Source organism: Schistocerca americana, chromosome 3 (assembly GCF_021461395.2).
Source record: "Schistocerca americana isolate TAMUIC-IGC-003095 chromosome 3, iqSchAmer2.1, whole genome shotgun sequence".
Lineage (NCBI taxonomy): Eukaryota > Metazoa > Arthropoda > Insecta > Orthoptera > Acrididae > Schistocerca > Schistocerca americana.
In genome coordinates, this window is record NC_060121.1 from 760,678,343 (window position 1) to 760,696,823 (window position 18,481).

At 40.9% G+C, this 18,481-nt stretch overlaps 1 protein-coding gene across 1 annotated transcript in view; it reads left to right on the forward strand.

Moving 5' to 3' along the window:
- The window catches only part of LOC124605835 (major royal jelly protein 1-like), an 87,343-nt gene that overhangs the window by 54,284 nt on the left and 14,578 nt on the right, over positions 1–18,481 (forward strand). The window contains exons 3-4 of the mRNA XM_047137766.1: positions 1,932–2,122; positions 6,952–7,131. Coding sequence (XP_046993722.1) covers positions 1,932–2,122; positions 6,952–7,131 — 371 coding nt within the window. The remainder of the gene's footprint in view (positions 1–1,931; positions 2,123–6,951; positions 7,132–18,481) is intronic.

Below are 18,481 nucleotides of genomic sequence, written 5' to 3' on the forward strand. Positions count from 1 at the left end.
GTCAAATGGTAAACATGCTGGAAGCGTCGTTCTGTGTCCTACGACCACATACACAGTACTTCAGTACTGACCTAATATGACGTTTTACTTTTAACATATGACGAGAGCATATGTTTGCTTCGACTATATTTCTTGCACGTGACGAGGGCAACTTATTTTTGGGAATGTTTTGTCATCGATATCCATAACTTGCTTATAACTATTTAACAGCCAGTCCGAATATGACTTGAATTAGATGATACAAGCGTCGTTGATGAATAAATAAACAGTAATTTCAACATCGAAATCAAGACCGTTTTTCTCCTCGAAACGCATTCTCTGCTGTGCGGGTACCGTGAAGCGGGACTATAGAAATTGATCCGATCTTCAGTCTTACTTTACACCCAAGCGATACAGTTCCGGACTGGTTGCTCTATCGGAACTTTATCTACTGATTCCCCTCTGCTCACTTTTGAAGCCATGAATTGTGTAGCATCGTGTATGTTGACAGAACATTGACCCTTCCATTACTGAATTATACGATTCGGTAGTCCTCAATACATATGGCATACAGCCCACTGAATTCTGTTACAATAATTCTACGCACGCTGCACACTGCCAGCTTATTATACACTGAACTTCCGAATTTAATTCAATAATTTCTATGCACTCTGCCACTGTGGAGTTTTCCTTGGGTGTCGTAATGGTAAGTACACTACTGGCCATTAAAATTGCTACGCCAAGAAGAAATGCAGATGATAAACGGGTATTCATTGGACAAATATATTATACTATAATTGATGTGTGATTTATGTGATTACATTTTCAAGCAATTTGGGTACATAGATCCTGAGAAATCAGTACGCAGAACAACCACCTCTGGCCGTAATAACAGCCTTGATACGCCCGGGCATTGAGTCAAACAGAGCTTGGATGGTGTGTACAAGTACAGTTGCCCATGCAGCTTCAACGCGATACCACACTTCATCAAGAGTAGTGATTGGCGTACTGTGACTAGCCAGTTGCTCGGCCGCCCTTGACCAGACGTTTTCAGTTAGTGATACGCCAATATGGCGATGACGAATACACGCTTGCAATACGTGTTCACCGCGATGTCGCCAAACACGGATGCGACCATCATGATGCTGTAAACTGAACCTGGATTCATCCGAAAAAATGACGTTTTGCCATTCGTGCACCCAGGTTCTTCGTTGAGTACACCATCGCAGGCGCTCCTGTCCGTGATGCAGCGTCAAGGGTAACCGCAGCCATGGTCTCCGAGATGATAGTCTCTGCTGCTGCAAACGTCGTCGAACTGTTCGTGCAGATGGTTGTTGTCTTGCAGACGTCCCCATCTGTTGACTCAGGGATCGAGACGTGGCTGCACGATCCGTTACAGCCATGCGGATAAGATGCCTGTCATCTCGACGGCTAGTGATACGAAGCCGTTGGGATCCAGCACGCCGTTCCGTATTACCCTCCTGAACCCACCGATCCCATATTCTGCAATGTCGCGAAACGATAAACCGCAATCGCGATAGGTTACAATCCGACCTTTATCAAAGCCGGAAACGTTGATGGTACGCATTTCTCCTCCTTACACGAGGCGTCACAACGACGTTTCATCAGGCAACGCCGGTCAACTGCTGTTTGTGTACGAGAAATCGATTGGAAACTTTCCTCATGTCAGCACGTTGTAGGTGTCGCCACCGGCGCCAACCTTGTGTGAATGCTCTGAAAAGCTAATCATTTGCATATCACAGCATCTTCTTCCTGTCGGTTATATTTCGCGTCTGTAGTACGTCATCTTCGTGGTGTAGCATTTTTAATGGCCAGTAGTGTACTTCCGTACCTGTTACACAGGGCAGAAATGATGAGCTGCCGTGTTCTCCGACTGTTAAGTGACACACACAAGCGTGAGTGCCATCCTGGTCTGTTAACGCTGTTGGCAGTTGTCGGCGACCACGTCTACGTGACGACGCCGCTGTTCAAGACGGGATCGCCGGCCTCGTTCAGCGTGGTGAGCGGCTCGCGGACGCTGGACCCGCCCCTGAGGCCGTTCCCCAGCTGGGAGGCGCACGCGACCAGCGCGCAGGCGCTCACCGACTGCTCCACGCAGATGGTCTCCGTCTTCAGGTCGACCGTGAGTCGCGCTCTTTTCCGGCCCTTTCGTGTCCTTCTTCTTCCTAGCGTTGTGCTGTAGTCCCTGGGTTCAATTTGTGGTTCAAAATTACTCACGTGTTTCGATCCAATGTGTCTTCTAGGCGTACGTGTTACTAAGCTACTGTCCATTATTGAACACTTTTGTCCAATAGCTGTGGGCAATATGTGGTCTGCAACAAAAATTTATCCTACTATTTTTCTTAGCATTCGTCGCATACCGAGAGCTTGAAATATTAATGTTTAAAAGTTGCTGAAATAGATGTTGTTGTTGTGGTCTTCAGTCATGAGACTGGTTTTATGCAGCTCTCCATGCTACACTATCCTGTGCAAGCTTCTTCATCTCCCAGTACGTACTGCAACCTACATCCTTCTGCTTAGTGTATTCATCTCTTCGTCTTCCTCTACGATTTTCACCCTCCACACTGCCCTCAAATACTAAATTGGTGATCCCTTGATGCCTCAGAACATGTCCTACCAACCGATTCCTTCTTCTAGTCAAGTTGTGCCACAAACTCCTCTTCTCCCCAATTCCATTCAATACCTCCTCATTAGTTATGTGATCTACCCTTCTGATCTTCAGCATTCATCTGTAGCACCACATTTCCAAAGCTTCTATTCTCTTCTTGTCCAAACTATTTATCGTCCACGTTTCACTTCCCTACATGGCTACACTCTATACAAATACTTTCAGAAGCGATTTCCTGACACTTAAATCCATACTCGATGTCAACAATTTTCTCTTCTTCAGAAACTCTTTCCTTGCCATTGACGGTCTGCATTTTATATCCTCTCTACTTCGACCATCATCAATTACTTTGCTCCCCAAATAGCAAAACTCCTTTACTACATTAAGTGTCTCATTTCCTAATGTGATTCCCTCATCATCACTCGACTTCATTCGACTACATTCCGTTATCCTCGTTTTGCTTTTGTTGATGTTCATCTTATGCACTCCTTTCTAGACACTTTCCATTCCGTTCAACTGCTCTTCCAAGTCCTTTGCTGTCTCTGACAGAATTACAATGTCATCGGCGAACCTCAAAGTTTTTATTTATTCTCCATGGATTTTAATACCTACTCCGAATTGTTCTTTTGTTTCCTTTACTCCTTGCTCAATATACAGATTGAATAACGTCGGGGACAGGATACAATCCTGCCTCACTCCCTTGCCAACCACTGCTTCCCTTTCATGTCCCTCGCCTCTTATAACTCTTTCCCAGAGAAACTTATTGTTACAGCACTGAAAACGCAATAAGAGTTCACGATCATTTACGTAAATTTAACTCATTGGCAGAATATTCTGTGCTCGAAACTAGCAGCGTAATCGCCGCTGATAACAAACAGCACAACGTGACACAGTGACCCAACTAATTTCCCCGCATTTTCTTCGCTGCGTTCTCATAGGCCATTTGACGCCTTCCCACTAAGACTCCACTGGTAATTGATCCATCTCACGGAATGTTAGTAAATAAATAATAATTTTATGAAATTTATCTATAAACATGTGATGTCACCATCAGGTGCGTGCTGTATTGTGAAAGAAACTCTGAAATTTGATGAAGTGCAGTATGAAACTCATAAATTGTGCTTCCTTTCGTATAGTAAAATAAATTCTGACGTCTGGGTTGTGACACTTGTCGCAGAGAAGCGAAATGCCTTCGCATTTACCTCTACAAAAACTTTAAGCCAAGTGCATTTCAGAAATCCAATGCTAATTTCTAAGATGCCTATGAAATGAATGTGCATAGTACATCAGGATCTATATCGGTCTGTACTAAGACGTAATGACATACAAAATTTACAGCGCACGTACGTAGCACCTTTCATGTGTCTTTAGGGGAAATGTATGTTGGCGCCAGAAACTGTGTTGTGCAGATCTGAACCCTAACTCCAAAGATATTCTTAATCTATGGATGAGGTACGTTAGCTGTTGTGTGTGTGGAGGGGTGGGGGTGGGGGTGGGAGGGAGGGGTGGTATAGAGGGTAGAGGCGGAGGGGGGACTGGCGGGAGGAAGGCACCTGCTTCTCTGATGTTGTCGACACGTGTACGAACATTATCGTGTTGCGGCAATACCTGACGCAGCCTTTCCGCTTGCTTCAATGGAACTGCAGGTCAAAACGTTTGAGGTGATGGTAATAGACGTCAACTACGAAGCAACTTTTCTAGGAAGCAGTTACTGGAACATGACGCCACACACAGTCGAGCGTATTATGAATACTGTGTTCTGTGCGGCAACAGCTCTCGCCAAGCAGCTGTTTCCTCTGATACAACCACAAAATTACCTCATTGCCTTAAAGGTAATCAATTATTTTCAGATTCTTTCACGACAACACGACTAATTGCAAGTCTCTCGGTTTTCAAGCAATTTATTTTATAATCCCTCTGTTTTCTTCAGGACTTCTACAAATGATAAGAAGCTAAGTAAGTCGGCCATAGTGAACCATGCCAGAAAAATGGAAACAAAATACAATCAGCAAATACGAGAATTTTGGCTTTTGCGTCACATTACTATGTTTCAGTTATAAAAGACTCAGCGCCTTATTAGAGAGCGTAAGGTAGATTATGACCTCGATTGTTGGAAGGCGGGAATAGAGATTCGAATTAGACGCCGGAACCCCGCACAACCGAAAGTCAGGAGGCGGCATTTTGCGCACGCTGATAATATCGACTTCATATGAGTTCATAAATCCGGTACTCCTCCTGGAAGAGTCTGGAATTTGTTGTCTTGCTTGTGTGAAGTGCCTTGCCCTAATTCGTATTCACTAATTTAAAAGATTGCGATGACAGACGTCGGACGCTGAAAAATTGTTAGTTTGGTGCGTAAGTTCCTTAGTGATATTGTTTAGCAAGTTGGTGCTCCTGCAGCCGTAGGTTTATCTAGCGCGCGACTTTTTGATGTGTAGTTCACTGCTGAAATTTTTGTTTTCACGCTGACATTTTGTCATTTGGAGATACTGAGCGGGGCTGTGGACGCTGCAAAATAGAGTGCCAAGTGGAGAAACTGGAACACTTACGACATACTTGAGTTCAATAGAGGAGAGAAATCAGGGGAGGCAGCCAGAAACATTTGCTCCGTCTATGGTGATAATGGTCAGAGCACGGCAAGAAAATCGTTTTCTCGTTTCAAGAAGAATCATTCTGAGAATAGAGACTCGCCAAGTTCAGGAAGACCTTCGTGGTTTGAAGAAGAACGTTTAAACGCTTTAATAGACAATGATCCACTTCATTGCACTCTAGAATTGGCAAATGTGATAAACTGTGATCATTCCACCACCGTAAGACAATCGCATGCATTCGGCAAGGTTCAAAAATCGAGTGTATTGTTACCGCTTCCTGTAAGCCGAAACCACAAAAATAAGTGGGTGGGCGTTAGTACACCTCTGTTTTCTCGTCATCAATTGGCTAGTGAACAACACCGACCATTCCTTTCCTGTATCGTTACTGTTGACGAGAAATGATATCTTTATGCTGACAGAAGGAAAAGAAAGGAATGGTTCAACCCAAACAAACCTAAAACTGCCTATACATAGACCTGCGCGCTCCACAAGAGATTATGTTACGCATGTGTCGGAACAGTGACTGTACGGTATACTAAGAGTGGCGAGATGTAACCATCACAACTAACATTCATTGTCAACAACTGAGACGTCTTACAGAGCAATCCGAGAACAAAGATCAGAAAGATGCTACTCCGCGATAATGCCTGTCCGCATTCTGATAGACTGACAAAAAACGCCTACCTTATTCACCTGATATTGCGACCTTAGATTTTCCCCCCTTCCTCCCCTATCGAAACAACCTTCAAAGAATTTCCTTTCTGGATGAAAATGCGCTCCGAAATTGGCTTTACGATTTTCTCACCTGAAACGCACGTGATTTTTCCGGTCGTGGAATTGAAAAATTCCGCCTATGTTGGCAGACTGTTGTAAACACTGAAGGTGAATGTATTATTGATGACTAAAGTATCTGTTATTTGTGTCTGTTGTGTTTATTAATCTTACGGAAAACGCAACGAACTTATGCACCAAAACTTATGCACCAACCCAATAAAGTTCAAAATATGAGGCTCCCAAATAGAGATAATTTCATTCATGATGAGTTTTACTGAAGAGGTATTCATCACAGGCCATTAAGGAAATATTGCTGCACTGCCCATTTTCGGTCAAATCCTGCGGTAACAACACATTTAATTTTAAAATCCTTCCAAAGAATTTCTAACCATTTATTACGTTTACGATATTTATGCTGACTGATGATGATTTTTTGAAGTCCCATAATCCTTGACAGAGCGTAGGGGAACGATGCAGGAGGCCCGCACCGTCGTACTAGGCAAGGTCCTAATGAAGGTGGTTTGCCATTGCCTTGCTCCGAGCGTTATGAGGATGAATGATGATGATGATGATGATGATGATGATGAAGACGACACAACAACACCCAGTCATCTTGAGGCAGATGAAAATCACTGAACCCGCCGGGAATCGAACCCGGTACCCCATGCTAGGGAAGCGAGAACGCTACCGCGAGACCACGAGCTGCGGACAGTTACGACTGAACAATGTAAAATTAAGAATGTAGGGATGTAGCTAAGGAATAACATTTAATTTGATAATATTTGTTACCCATATTGTTTCGACAAAATATAGAAATGTCTAATACTTAAAGTTGCACTGATAAGGAGAATTAATTTTAAGTTATTAATTTTGAAATGACAGCTTACAAAACATACTTTGCATTGTAGTAAGAGCAACACACACACACGTTTTATTTGTTTTTTCTTCTGCTTATATGTAATGAAATGACTTTTCCAGAGAGTTCCATCTGACCACAATACCGTGTACCTGATAGACTCAGGGGTGGTGGACATAGCGTCAACGTTCCAGAAACTGTGTCCTCCAAAAATTGTGACGCTCGACGTGCCGTCTGCAACAATCCTCAATACGACAAAGATCGACAAGGAGGCCTGCAATTCCCTGTACATCGCCATCGAGGTAAGACGACGATTAATTACTAAACTGGTGGTATCGTAGTGGTAACCTTGTGCGTCTGTAGAATATATTTTACACGAAATATATTCGAAGTTGCCAACACGGACAACTATCAGCTGCATAATGGAATGATGGAATTGAAAATTTATACCAGATCGGGACTAGATCCCGGAAATCCCGCTTTATGCCTTAGCAGCTGTAGATATCTGTGCACGACTCACAGGTAGACCCAAATTACCAAATGTCGTTCATGTGTCACATCCTGCACTCGTACACATTACGTAATTCCCTTACGGGAAAGGGGGGGGGGGCGGCACATTTTAATTGATAGCGGTTGCCTGGTATCGGCGGTTAAATACGATATTGCAGTGCCTGTTGTTAACATGTACGACAATGTTCCTTCAGACATGCATGCATGCATGCAGGCTGTATCGCATGATCGACGACGTATGGAAATTTGGGTCTGGTCGTGAGTCGTCCACGGATAGCCAAATCGATTAAGGCGATCGCTCTCGTAAAGTGGGAAATGCGGTCTCGAGTCCATATCCGGAACAGTTTTCATTGTTGTCATTCCATAAAACAGCTGATGGTGGTGCGTATTCGCAACTGCGAATACATTTTATGTATTTCATGATGGCTGCAGTCGCTGCAGTGCCCGTTCCTTTGGACATGCATTGTACTCCTTAATAACACAGCCACTGCAGTGTAGTATATCATTTGTGTTATATCTTTTGTGTTCTTCTTGCAGAAGACAGTCTTATGTTCACAACAATATAGACACTTTCTCTGTAGAATTCATGCCAGCAGTGCGCTTACTGTTCGTATTTCGCAAATTCAGGCTGTGCTATGCTGTGTTTGCGATTTTTTAAGTTGTTTTCATACGATCTTCTCTTATTGGTTTCAGGCAAAGGCCACTTCCCTACGTACAATTATGTCAAACAATGATACAGACATATTTCATGATTCATTGAAAAATATAATAATAAGTCTACAAATTTCGTTATTCTAACTGCACCATTACAATAGAAAACAACAGTTTCAGCATAATATATAATTGTATACAAAAATAATGAAACATAAGGAAAACACCTCAAGTTTCCGTTTATAAAGGTGGATGAAATGGCAACTGCATTTAGCTACAGGTCTATCCACGGAACTACGTGGTACTCTAAGAGAACTTGAGTTTTGGAGCATTACACAGTATTACCGTTCCTGGATGATTGAATTTATCACGTTTTGTCACTATATGCATAATGTCCTCTTCAGTAAGCCAGGAATCACAAATCAGATGGTTTATTAATTTTGATAAAAATCTCTTGTTATTAGCATCCATGTGATCTAAGTCTGTTAATATTATCAGTTTCTTTTCTTACAGGCGCCGAGTTCAAAAACCAAGGGTGGGTTGGAATCTATTATCGAATCTGCTAATGTCATGTGCCTTGGATGTTACGGGTAATGTTCACGCGCTATGAAAATCGCTGTCGCGCTAAATTATCACCATTGCTGTGTCTGCCTGTTGGTTAACTGGCTTTAACAAAACTTTGCAGTGGTGTAAAACGTTACATTTCGTCAATATTACATTTCGTCAGTCAATAAGCTAGGGTTCAAGTAATGGAACAGCACATAGTTCATCACAGCATTGTTTGCGACAAAACGATGATTTCTTCCGCTTATTTTCTTTCTGCAGGCGACGAACTTTACCAGAGTGCGGCTTATTTTTCGAGAACATTCAACTATGCTTAAAAAGTGCCTTTGGTCGTAGTCGCAAGGCATTCCCGTTTACCGGTGAGCGGTCACCTTCTTTTGTTGTTTCTTGATGATATTTCTCTAGAATTTCACGAATACGAGACAAATGGAATTCTGACACATGTTCTAATTTATTACATATATTTCCTGACGAATAGTGCCAGGACACCAATATGTTATGCGGAACTCACCACTAGATGTCGCGAGGCGGACCCGCCAGTATGAAAGCATACTGTGTTGTCGTTAGAGAGAAGCAGTAAGAACAAACAGGGCCGCCAGGAGAGCTCAGTAACTTTTCGAGCGCGGAATAACCATTGGATGTCACCTAAAAATCCATCAGTGACCTATGAACCCCTCTACAGCTGCCCAAATAGACAGCTGTGATTGTGCTGCAGAAACCCAAAGGGACAACTACAGCTGAAACAAGACCAAAAGAACCTCGTGTACTGATGGATTGGGACCGTCGAACATTGTGGAGGAGGGTGGTTGAAAACAAATTGCATGTAAACACAGTAAGGAATCACTCGACTTCCACAGTACTACCAACAGTCCAGCTTTAACGGCAATTGTGCGTAGCAAGTTAAAAAGGAAGGGGTACAGTGGTCGAGTAGCTCCTTATAAGCGACACATTTCTGAAATTAGAGCTGAGCGGCGCTCGAAGTGGTGTATATGCACTTATAGGAAAAACATAGCTACGATTTCGGTAATCTCTGCAAACACCCAGCATCCACACAGCCACAAACATGCAGCTTTCCATTCGATACTGCATCGCCTCATATCTGTTCAGTAATCTGAATCAGCCTTTCAAACAGAACTACAGACCATCAAGCTCATCGGTTCCAGCAATTGCTATAGCTCTTCTCTGACTGATAATATACTACAAAAAAAGGCGTAAAACTACAAAGCTTCTGTACACTGGTCTATAGCAGTTAGTCAGTAGCTATAAAGCCTGTTGCAGAATTCCATATATTGGCAACATTCCAAATAACCTTAGAAAAATCATCACAACTGCAGACCTGCATTTTTAATACCAACAGCATACTTAAGTTTTATTTAATAGTAAAGACAAAACTAAATCTTTGCCACAAAGGATATGTATAAAATCACATGCAAGCAGTGTGAAAAAGTATGTATATATTGAGAGAACTGTGGCACTTAAGTTATCTGAACATGGAAGAAGGTGGAGATTAAGGAAGAAAGATTCAACCTTTCCTGATCGTCTTTTGACAGAAGACTATTCACCTGATGCAGACTACTAAAAATATCTAAATAATTTCTTATCACGTACGGACTGGTGGAATTTCTTTTGCCTAATTATAACATGGCGACTATGCAGAATCTGCAGTCATGTCGAAGTTGTATGCTCTGAGGTCAAAGATCTACATCCAGGTAGGATAGAGATCAGTGTTCGCCTTCAAGGCCCGAAATCGATTATGAGGTACAGAACTGTATCTTTGCATTAGACATGCGTGACCTAATACGCGAAATAACTGAGTCAGGCAGCAGTAGCCGACCGCGACAGACGCAGCAGCAGATAAGTAAACGCTTTTGTGTCATTTACGAGTTCCTAACCAGGATCGAATTTTATTGTATCATCTGTGTGCTTTAATAGTTTAGATTCTTGTGTTTATATGTGTAAATTTAACATCTAATAGCCACAGTTCTCGCGTTTTCGTTTGCGTCAGAAAGTAACCCGATTTTGTGACATAACAAAAGTTCCTAATCAGGGTCAAATTAATTAGTTTCACTTCAGTGCTTCGGTAGCTAGGTTTTTGAATATCTGCGTATTATTACACACAGCTCGTGCGTTTTCGTCAGGGTCCGTTTATCTGAATAGTTTAGTTTTCCACAGACTTTAGTATGGACAGGGACTGCGATTGTTGTGTGCGGATGCGAGCCGAGTTGGTGACATTTCGCTCTCAACTTCAGGCTGTGATGGCTTCAATTACACAGCTTGAAGCTGCAGTGGATGGGCGCCACTGTTGTGGGCCAGCCGTGGGGATCCAACGGACGTCCAGCACGTCAGAGTCCTCCGATCAGTCCTCATCGGTGGCAAACCCATTTGCTGCTCGCACTGAAGCCGACCCCTCACCTGTGGTAGAGTGGGAGATCGCCCCAGGGTGAATCAGGCGGCGAAAGACTTCCCAGGCGGCCAAATGTAGGGCCTCCCCGGTTTGCCTGACAGGTTCCAGGTGCCGTCTGTGGCTAACACTGTCGCTGAGCCAGATGCTATCGCCCGTCCTGTTACAGAAGAAACCTCTCAGCCTGCGAGATCCGGGCAATCGCAGAGGGTGGGATTATTGGTAGTTGGGAGCTCCAACGTTAGGCGCGTTATGAGGCCCCTTAGGGACTTGGCTGACAAGGAGGGTAAGAAAACCAATGTGCACTCCGTATGCATAAAAGGTGGAGACATTCCAGTTGTGGAAAGGGTCCTCTCGGATGCCATGAAGAACACAGGGTGCAGTCAACTGCAGGTGGTTGCTCAAGTCGGTACCAATGATGTGTGTCACTTGGGACCAGAAGAAATTCTCTCTGGTTTCGAGCGGCAGAAGTGGTAAAGGCTGCCAGTCTTGCTTGCAAGATGAAAGCAGAGCTGACTATTTGCAGCATAGTAGACAGGACCGATTGCGGACCTCTGGTACAGAGCCGAGTGGAGGGTCTGAATCGGAGGCTCAGACGGTTCTGCGACAGTGTAGGCTGCAGATTCCTCGACTTGCGCGAAATGGGTGGTTGGGTTTCTGGTTCCGCTGAATAGGTCAGGTGTCCACTATACGCAGAAGGCGGCTACACGGGTAACAGGGGCTGTGTGGCGTGGACTGGCGGTTTTTTAGGTTAGAGGGTCTCGGGAAAACACAAGAAGGGCTTCAGTCACGAAGGCTGCAGACTGAACACAGGAAGAAAGTAGATACAGGAACCATTGGTATAACAGTTGTAAACTGTCGTAGCTGTGTTGGAAGAATACCAAAGCTCCAAGCGCTAATAGAAAGCACGGATGCTCAAATCGTTATAGGCACTGAAAGCTGGCTAAAGCCGGATATAAGCTCAGCCGAAATTTTTGCAAAGAACCTAACCGTGTTCCGAAAAGATAGGCTAAACACGGTTGGCGGTGGCGTGTTTGTTGCTACCACAAGTAGCTCAACTTGTCGCGAAATTGAAGTAAATACTTCTTGTTAGTATGGGCAGAGGTCATTGTTGGCAACCGGAATAAAATAATAATTGGATCCTTCTACCGACCTCCCAGTTCAGATGATACAGTTGCTGAAAGGTTCAAAGAAAACTTGAGTTTGATTTCAAACACATACCCGACGCATACGATAATAGTCGGTGGTGACTTTAATTTACCCTCGATATGTTGGCGAAAATACATGTTTAATTCCGGCGGTACGCATAAAATATCATCCGAAATTGTGCTAAACGTTTTCTCTGAAAATTATTTCGAGCAGTTAGTTCATGAGCCCACGCGAATAGTAAACAGTTGTGAAAACATACTTGACCTTTTAGCATAAAATAATCCTGAGTTAATAACGAGCATCAAAACCGATATAAGGATTAGTGAACACAGGGTTGTCGTAGCGAGATTGAATATTGTAATCCCCAAATCCTCGACAAATATGCGAAAAATATACCTGTTCAAAAAAGCAGAAAAAAATTCACTTGACGCCTTCCTGAGAGACAGTCTCCACTCATTCCAAATTAATAATATAATTTTAGACCAGATGTGGTAAAAAGGTATGAATTCGTAATTTATGTGTTTTCTCAAATATCTGTAATTACGATTTAAAAACTAATAGCTACATGTATACAAACAGTAAAGAATACTCTTTATATTTAACAGATGAAAAATAAAAGCCCACTGAATATGCTGCAACTGCAGTGGAACATGTTTGGGTTAAAAACCAAAACTGTGTTTTGCTAAAGGCGGACCCTCTCCAAAAACATACGTGTTAAGAAAGATTTTGTTGAAGGGCGAACAATATATTGAGAAAAATTTATCTCATTCATGTGACATCCAGTTCCAAAAATTATAAAGTTGTCAATAGTTCCACAGCTCAAACATTTCCAACCATACATCAATCCTCATACATTTCCTTGTGTATCTTCTTATAAACACATCATGTTATCTTAATTTACAATGCATGTCCTGCCAACACACAGTCTCCACTAAGAATATCATGTCCATACACTTCCCTATCCACTCACTAACTGCTAGTATGTCCAACCACAGAATCTCTTGCCAAGGTCACAGAGCGCTATCAGCGATGTTAACACAGTCTATAGCGCTGCCAACATACAAACAGGCTACTTACACAGCCCCCCCCCCTGCCCCCCTCAAAAAATTTTAAGAAGTGTTTTGGGCAGTGGTCAAGACTAAGTTTTTATATTAAAATACCAAATAGAGCAGATGCACACAAAGGTAAAGTAATATGCTATTGATCAATAAAGTAAAAATTCTCCTCACAGTTCCTAAGGCAGTCCTAATAATTCATCAGAAGAGAAGTCTATGCCAGTTTTACGCACATAGGCTGAGCAGTATATGAAAATGCACAAGTAAGTAGTGCACAACCATGTGGTCTTGAAGAAGTAGTGTTGTCCTCAGCATTGAAAGACAGTGCTTACTCGTGACATGAAGTTTTGGAATGGTATCGTAAGATTGGTAATGGGCCACCACCGAGCAGACCCACAGCAGTATCACTCGAGGTCTTGAAGAATATTAGTAGCACTGGTGGATCACCACAGAGCAAACCCACTATAGTCCTTCCACTGCAACTATGTGGGTGCACATTCACAATTGAAGAGGCTTGAGGATAATATAGCAAGTCCATGAGTTACCATTGTGTAGTCAGTACCGATGCATATTACAAGTCCCTGAGCCACCACTTGTGCACTTACAATTTTTTTTTTAAATTTCCTTTTTTTTGATTTGTAATGTCCTTACAACCAGCAATGCTTTTAACCAGTCCCTTGCTGAGTTACCAACACATGTGCAAGCACTAACACAGTCATATAATTTCTGAGATTTGATACATATAGTATGAGCAACAGACAAATGTGTGCAGTAAAAAGAATCCCTACTATTTACCTCACTTGGAGAACTTGTATATACAGAATTACAATTTTACAGCTTAAGAATACAATTACAAATGTAAAGAAAACATAGCTGTAGTACAGAACATGATAATACAATTAACATTTGTAGTAATACAGGCTTTACAAAAAGAACAGAAATAAGCATATACATGAGTATTACAGGAATTATGACATAAGTAAATAAAAGGAAAATGAGAATGTCAGTAGACACATTTACTTGACACATGAATATTAAAAGAAAACATAACACAATAAATTATGTCTGAACATCTTCCTAAAGCAAAGAATATGGTACAAAAACAGATTAGGTTTGAAGGTAACAGTATTCGTCATCGTAGTGAATGCAGCCTAATATTAGAAAAAAAAATCTACCAAATGTATCTTTTCACATAAACAGACAGGAATAACACAGAAGGAAAGGACAGGATCTGTCTTTAAGTGCAAATGTGCGAAAGTGTAAGTGTAACACTTGACATTGCAGTACTTCTGGTGTGCATTTTATACCTCTTTTTAAATTTTTTCTTTTAAATAATATACTTCATGCTCATACCTCCTTTACTTTCAGCCAAAACTACTTCCTTTCCAACCAAAACTTCTTAACTCTCGCAGACTTCTCTTACTTCAACATTTCTTTCCACAAAAATCCTACCTAAGCATGCTATCTGTATTTATACTTTCAACCAGTGCTCATATTTCCATATTTTTCTTATCTCATCATTCGTTTACAAGAAGATCTTACCTAAACCTGTTGTCACTATATCCTACTTATATCTGTTCATTTACTCTTTCAAAGTAATAGTTCCTCATTATACAATACTCTTTGGTCAGACCTTTTCCTTATAACTTCTCAATGCATTTCTTCCCAACTCATCACAAATCATTTTCTTATAGAGCATACCCCCTGTTACGCCAACTTAAATCCACTGAGCTAAGATACATAAACTAGAGAACGAGACAATGCAGCAGCACAAAAAATTAACACTAACAACAATTACAAAAATGCAAATTGGCAAAGCAAGAAGCAGCATATCTAAATTAGCAAAGCTAATGCAACATTACAAATAATATAAGGTAATATGCAGCAAACAAAAATAATACAGTGGTAAAACTGGCTTAGCGTAGTAATACAAAGTAAAATTCGGTAGAATGCTGCCTGACAAATAGCAGCAGCAAATGCAATGACTTATACATAAACATGACAAAGCACAAGCAGAAAAAAATACTACAGTAAAGACACCAATGCAGATAAGGGAAATATATGTGCAAGCTTACAATAGCATATGTGCATCTGTGTTCATCACAACTAAACAAAGTGCCAGCAGAAGGAACAAGATCTATACTATCTCTCATGTGAAATTCAATGGTTCTATATCACATCTTTACACCAAAAAGTGGTACACCACAACAACTTATTCTACAAAAAAAAAAAAAAAAAAAAAAATTACCAAGGTCTTGAAAAGAAAATTATGTATGCAGTTTCTGTTAGTAGTCCCTTCTCCTCCTTATTGTTTTTTCCTTCCTAGTGCTCTTTCTCAAGAATGTGGGTCATAAAATTATTATTTAATGGATCTGTTGACAGAAAGTGTTCACATTAGCATATGTATTAAATTTTATTTTATAAAACCAATGCTGCAGTGCAGCTAGAAACCAGATATCAAATAAAATAAGCACACTTGTACAAAGCGAAGCATAAAAACATCATTCAGTAGCCATGTGGCATTTCATAAGTTAGTAGAAATTCTCTCAACTCTCGTATAGAGATACTTGCCATAATCAAGTGTGTAAACTTAAGAATATCTCTCATCAATCCATAAGCATTTAAGTAAGTAGTTCAAACACCAACGTGTAATCATATGTTTACAAGTAGTAGTGTAAGTTATGTTTGTGGTGTGTTCTGCAAAGAAATGTCAATAACGAGGTCAATGGCCTTCTTTCCTACAGCTATGCGAGCGCTTGCAGGAGTGCGACGAGCTTAAAAGAGGCTCAAGCAGCACCAGTAAAGTTCAAAGGCAACACATCAATGGGTATATTTCAAGGCAGCTAGCGCACAGCCCAGCACAGCAGAGTATTACGTCAAGGTCACATACACACTTTACCAAAATATTTATGACAGCAGTTGCAGCTACAGTGACAGCTGCACATAAAAAAAAATCACAGGTTGAAAATTACAGAAGTGTGTAGAAACGAAATATCATCAATAACAGTGTCCAAAAATTTCCGTCAGCATTCTGGTACTCACATTCACATAATATTAAAAAAAAACGTGAACAGTTCACAAAATGCAGACAAAGTACAATTTCATAAATGCAAAGTGATCCAACTGCTCAGTTATGTAGACATGTGTCGGTGACGTAGTTAAAATGCTCGTATTGAGTATATATTATATACTCAATTTTCGTAACTCTTAAACTACAATTCTTGGTTTCCAACATTCTTTTCCACCAACCAGAGTCTCAAACCCCTACTCATTATTCATTGCCTCATTACATATATATATATTCGTTGATACTTCTTCAATATTTCATCATAATAAACATGTAGCATAACCATGTTGCTCATATTGCATCGCCTTATTGATCATAGGCATATCACAACATCATAATACAAATCGTCGGCGTAATAATATCATCATAACACATCAATCAAATCTAAAAATCGTCGTAGCTTCCTTCAGTAATCTCAAAACCTCTTAAAATGCTCTCTGCTTGTTTCATTTGTGTGACCTACCTCAAACGTACTTCAAAAATCATGATCCCTTACAATATACATTACTCAAAGCTCTCTCAGTATTACAATGGTTCCGACAGACATGTGTCAGTGACGTAGTTAAAATGCTCGTTTCTCTCTGTTCAGTGACCAGATAGCTGTGTAATTCTACGTTAGAGAAATATAGTACCGATATGTAAAACTGTATAAGAAAATACCATATTAGCTAGGGCTCCTCGAGCTTGCCATATGCAGGGTACAGAAAGTTGGCATACCCGCTTGAAGGATAGTGTAATTATACCTCAGATATTATTGATTAAAACTGCGGAATGAAATGTATCACCGAAAACCTTCTTTGTATCATTGTAGTTCAAAAACACTTCTGATAATGTTTCAGTTAGAAATAGCAATCACCCAAATACGTCTCACGTAGCGCTAAACTGTATTTCCTGCTGTAAGAAAACTTCTGTCATCGCTTAACGGTAAAAATGTGCCAAGTCTCGTAGTTATCGTCGTTCGTAGATAACGTTCTCCAGAAATCATACATACACAAAAGTAAAGCGCTTTGCATATGAATGTCGTAGTTATTACGTTCATTGCTGTGACCTTGAAAGTACTGTACTGTAACACAGCGTTGTGTTACGAAAGTAACTGTCTCATTGTAACTATGCCACAAAAGCCATTACCAAAACGTGTTTTAATTTCCAGAAGAACGTAGGAAGTCAGTCATAGATTGTTTTTCCGTTCTAAAACGGTCCCTATAATGTGCCAGAATTACTTATGGTCTGACGCAAAATTTTGTACGGTCACGAACACGAAATGTCTACTTAAATCCTTTAATTGGTCCTGTTTTGTGAGTAAATATTTTGGAATGTGATTCTAAAATGTCAAAATGGTTCTGCCTATCAGTGTCACTACAGTTCTCAAATGTTTGAAAATTTTCCTGACTTAAAACGTTAGTATCCCATACGTCATCTACGCCATCCTTGTCAGTACTTTCAAAGTGATCATTAGTGTCAAATTTCGTCGAAACTTCCAAACTGTGATCTGACAAAAGGTAAAGCCGATTGATTTCCTCGTCATGGTTTGAAAGCCCGTCTTCAAATTTCAAAGTTATTGACTTACCTTCTTTCTCTGAACTTATTTCAGCATGGTGAAAGTTCAAAATTGCTTTGTACTCATTCACAAAATTTACACCTAATATAATCTCCGTCGACAATAATGGAACAATAAGAAAATTCATCATAAATCTGTGGCTTTGAGAAAATAATTCTAATTTAGTTTGTTCGCGTAAACCAACACTTTTTCCAAAAAATGCACCTTGTAATTTAATTTTACGTAAAGGAAGTGTGGGGGCAATCGTTCGATTTGTTGCATTTACTGAAACCTGTTTCACTAATTACCGAAATAGGATTGCCAGAGTCAAGTAATGAGCGTAAATTTTATGTCATTTGTTGTGATGTGAGTTACAGGATATGCAGTGTAGTTTTGTTTCATGCCATGTTGCTGGAGTAAAATGTCCCTAATGTCTTCCATTTTCACACAACTGATAGTCATAGCATCTACGTCGTCAGCTTCGTAAGTACGTTATGTCACTACCTGCGATGCGAGTTTTTATCTAAAATCTCTTTGTTGTCGCTCGTCGTAACTGGGATTTGGAGGTCTAATTTCTACAATTTCAACTTGTCGTGAGGGCCCTGCCCTATTTGAATCACGCCAGTTCCGATTAAATTCAGGTCTGTTGTCATGTCGGTAATTACTGTAGTTTCTTCCTAGTCGTTTAAGTGGTGGAGAACTTCTCCCGGAATCGTAA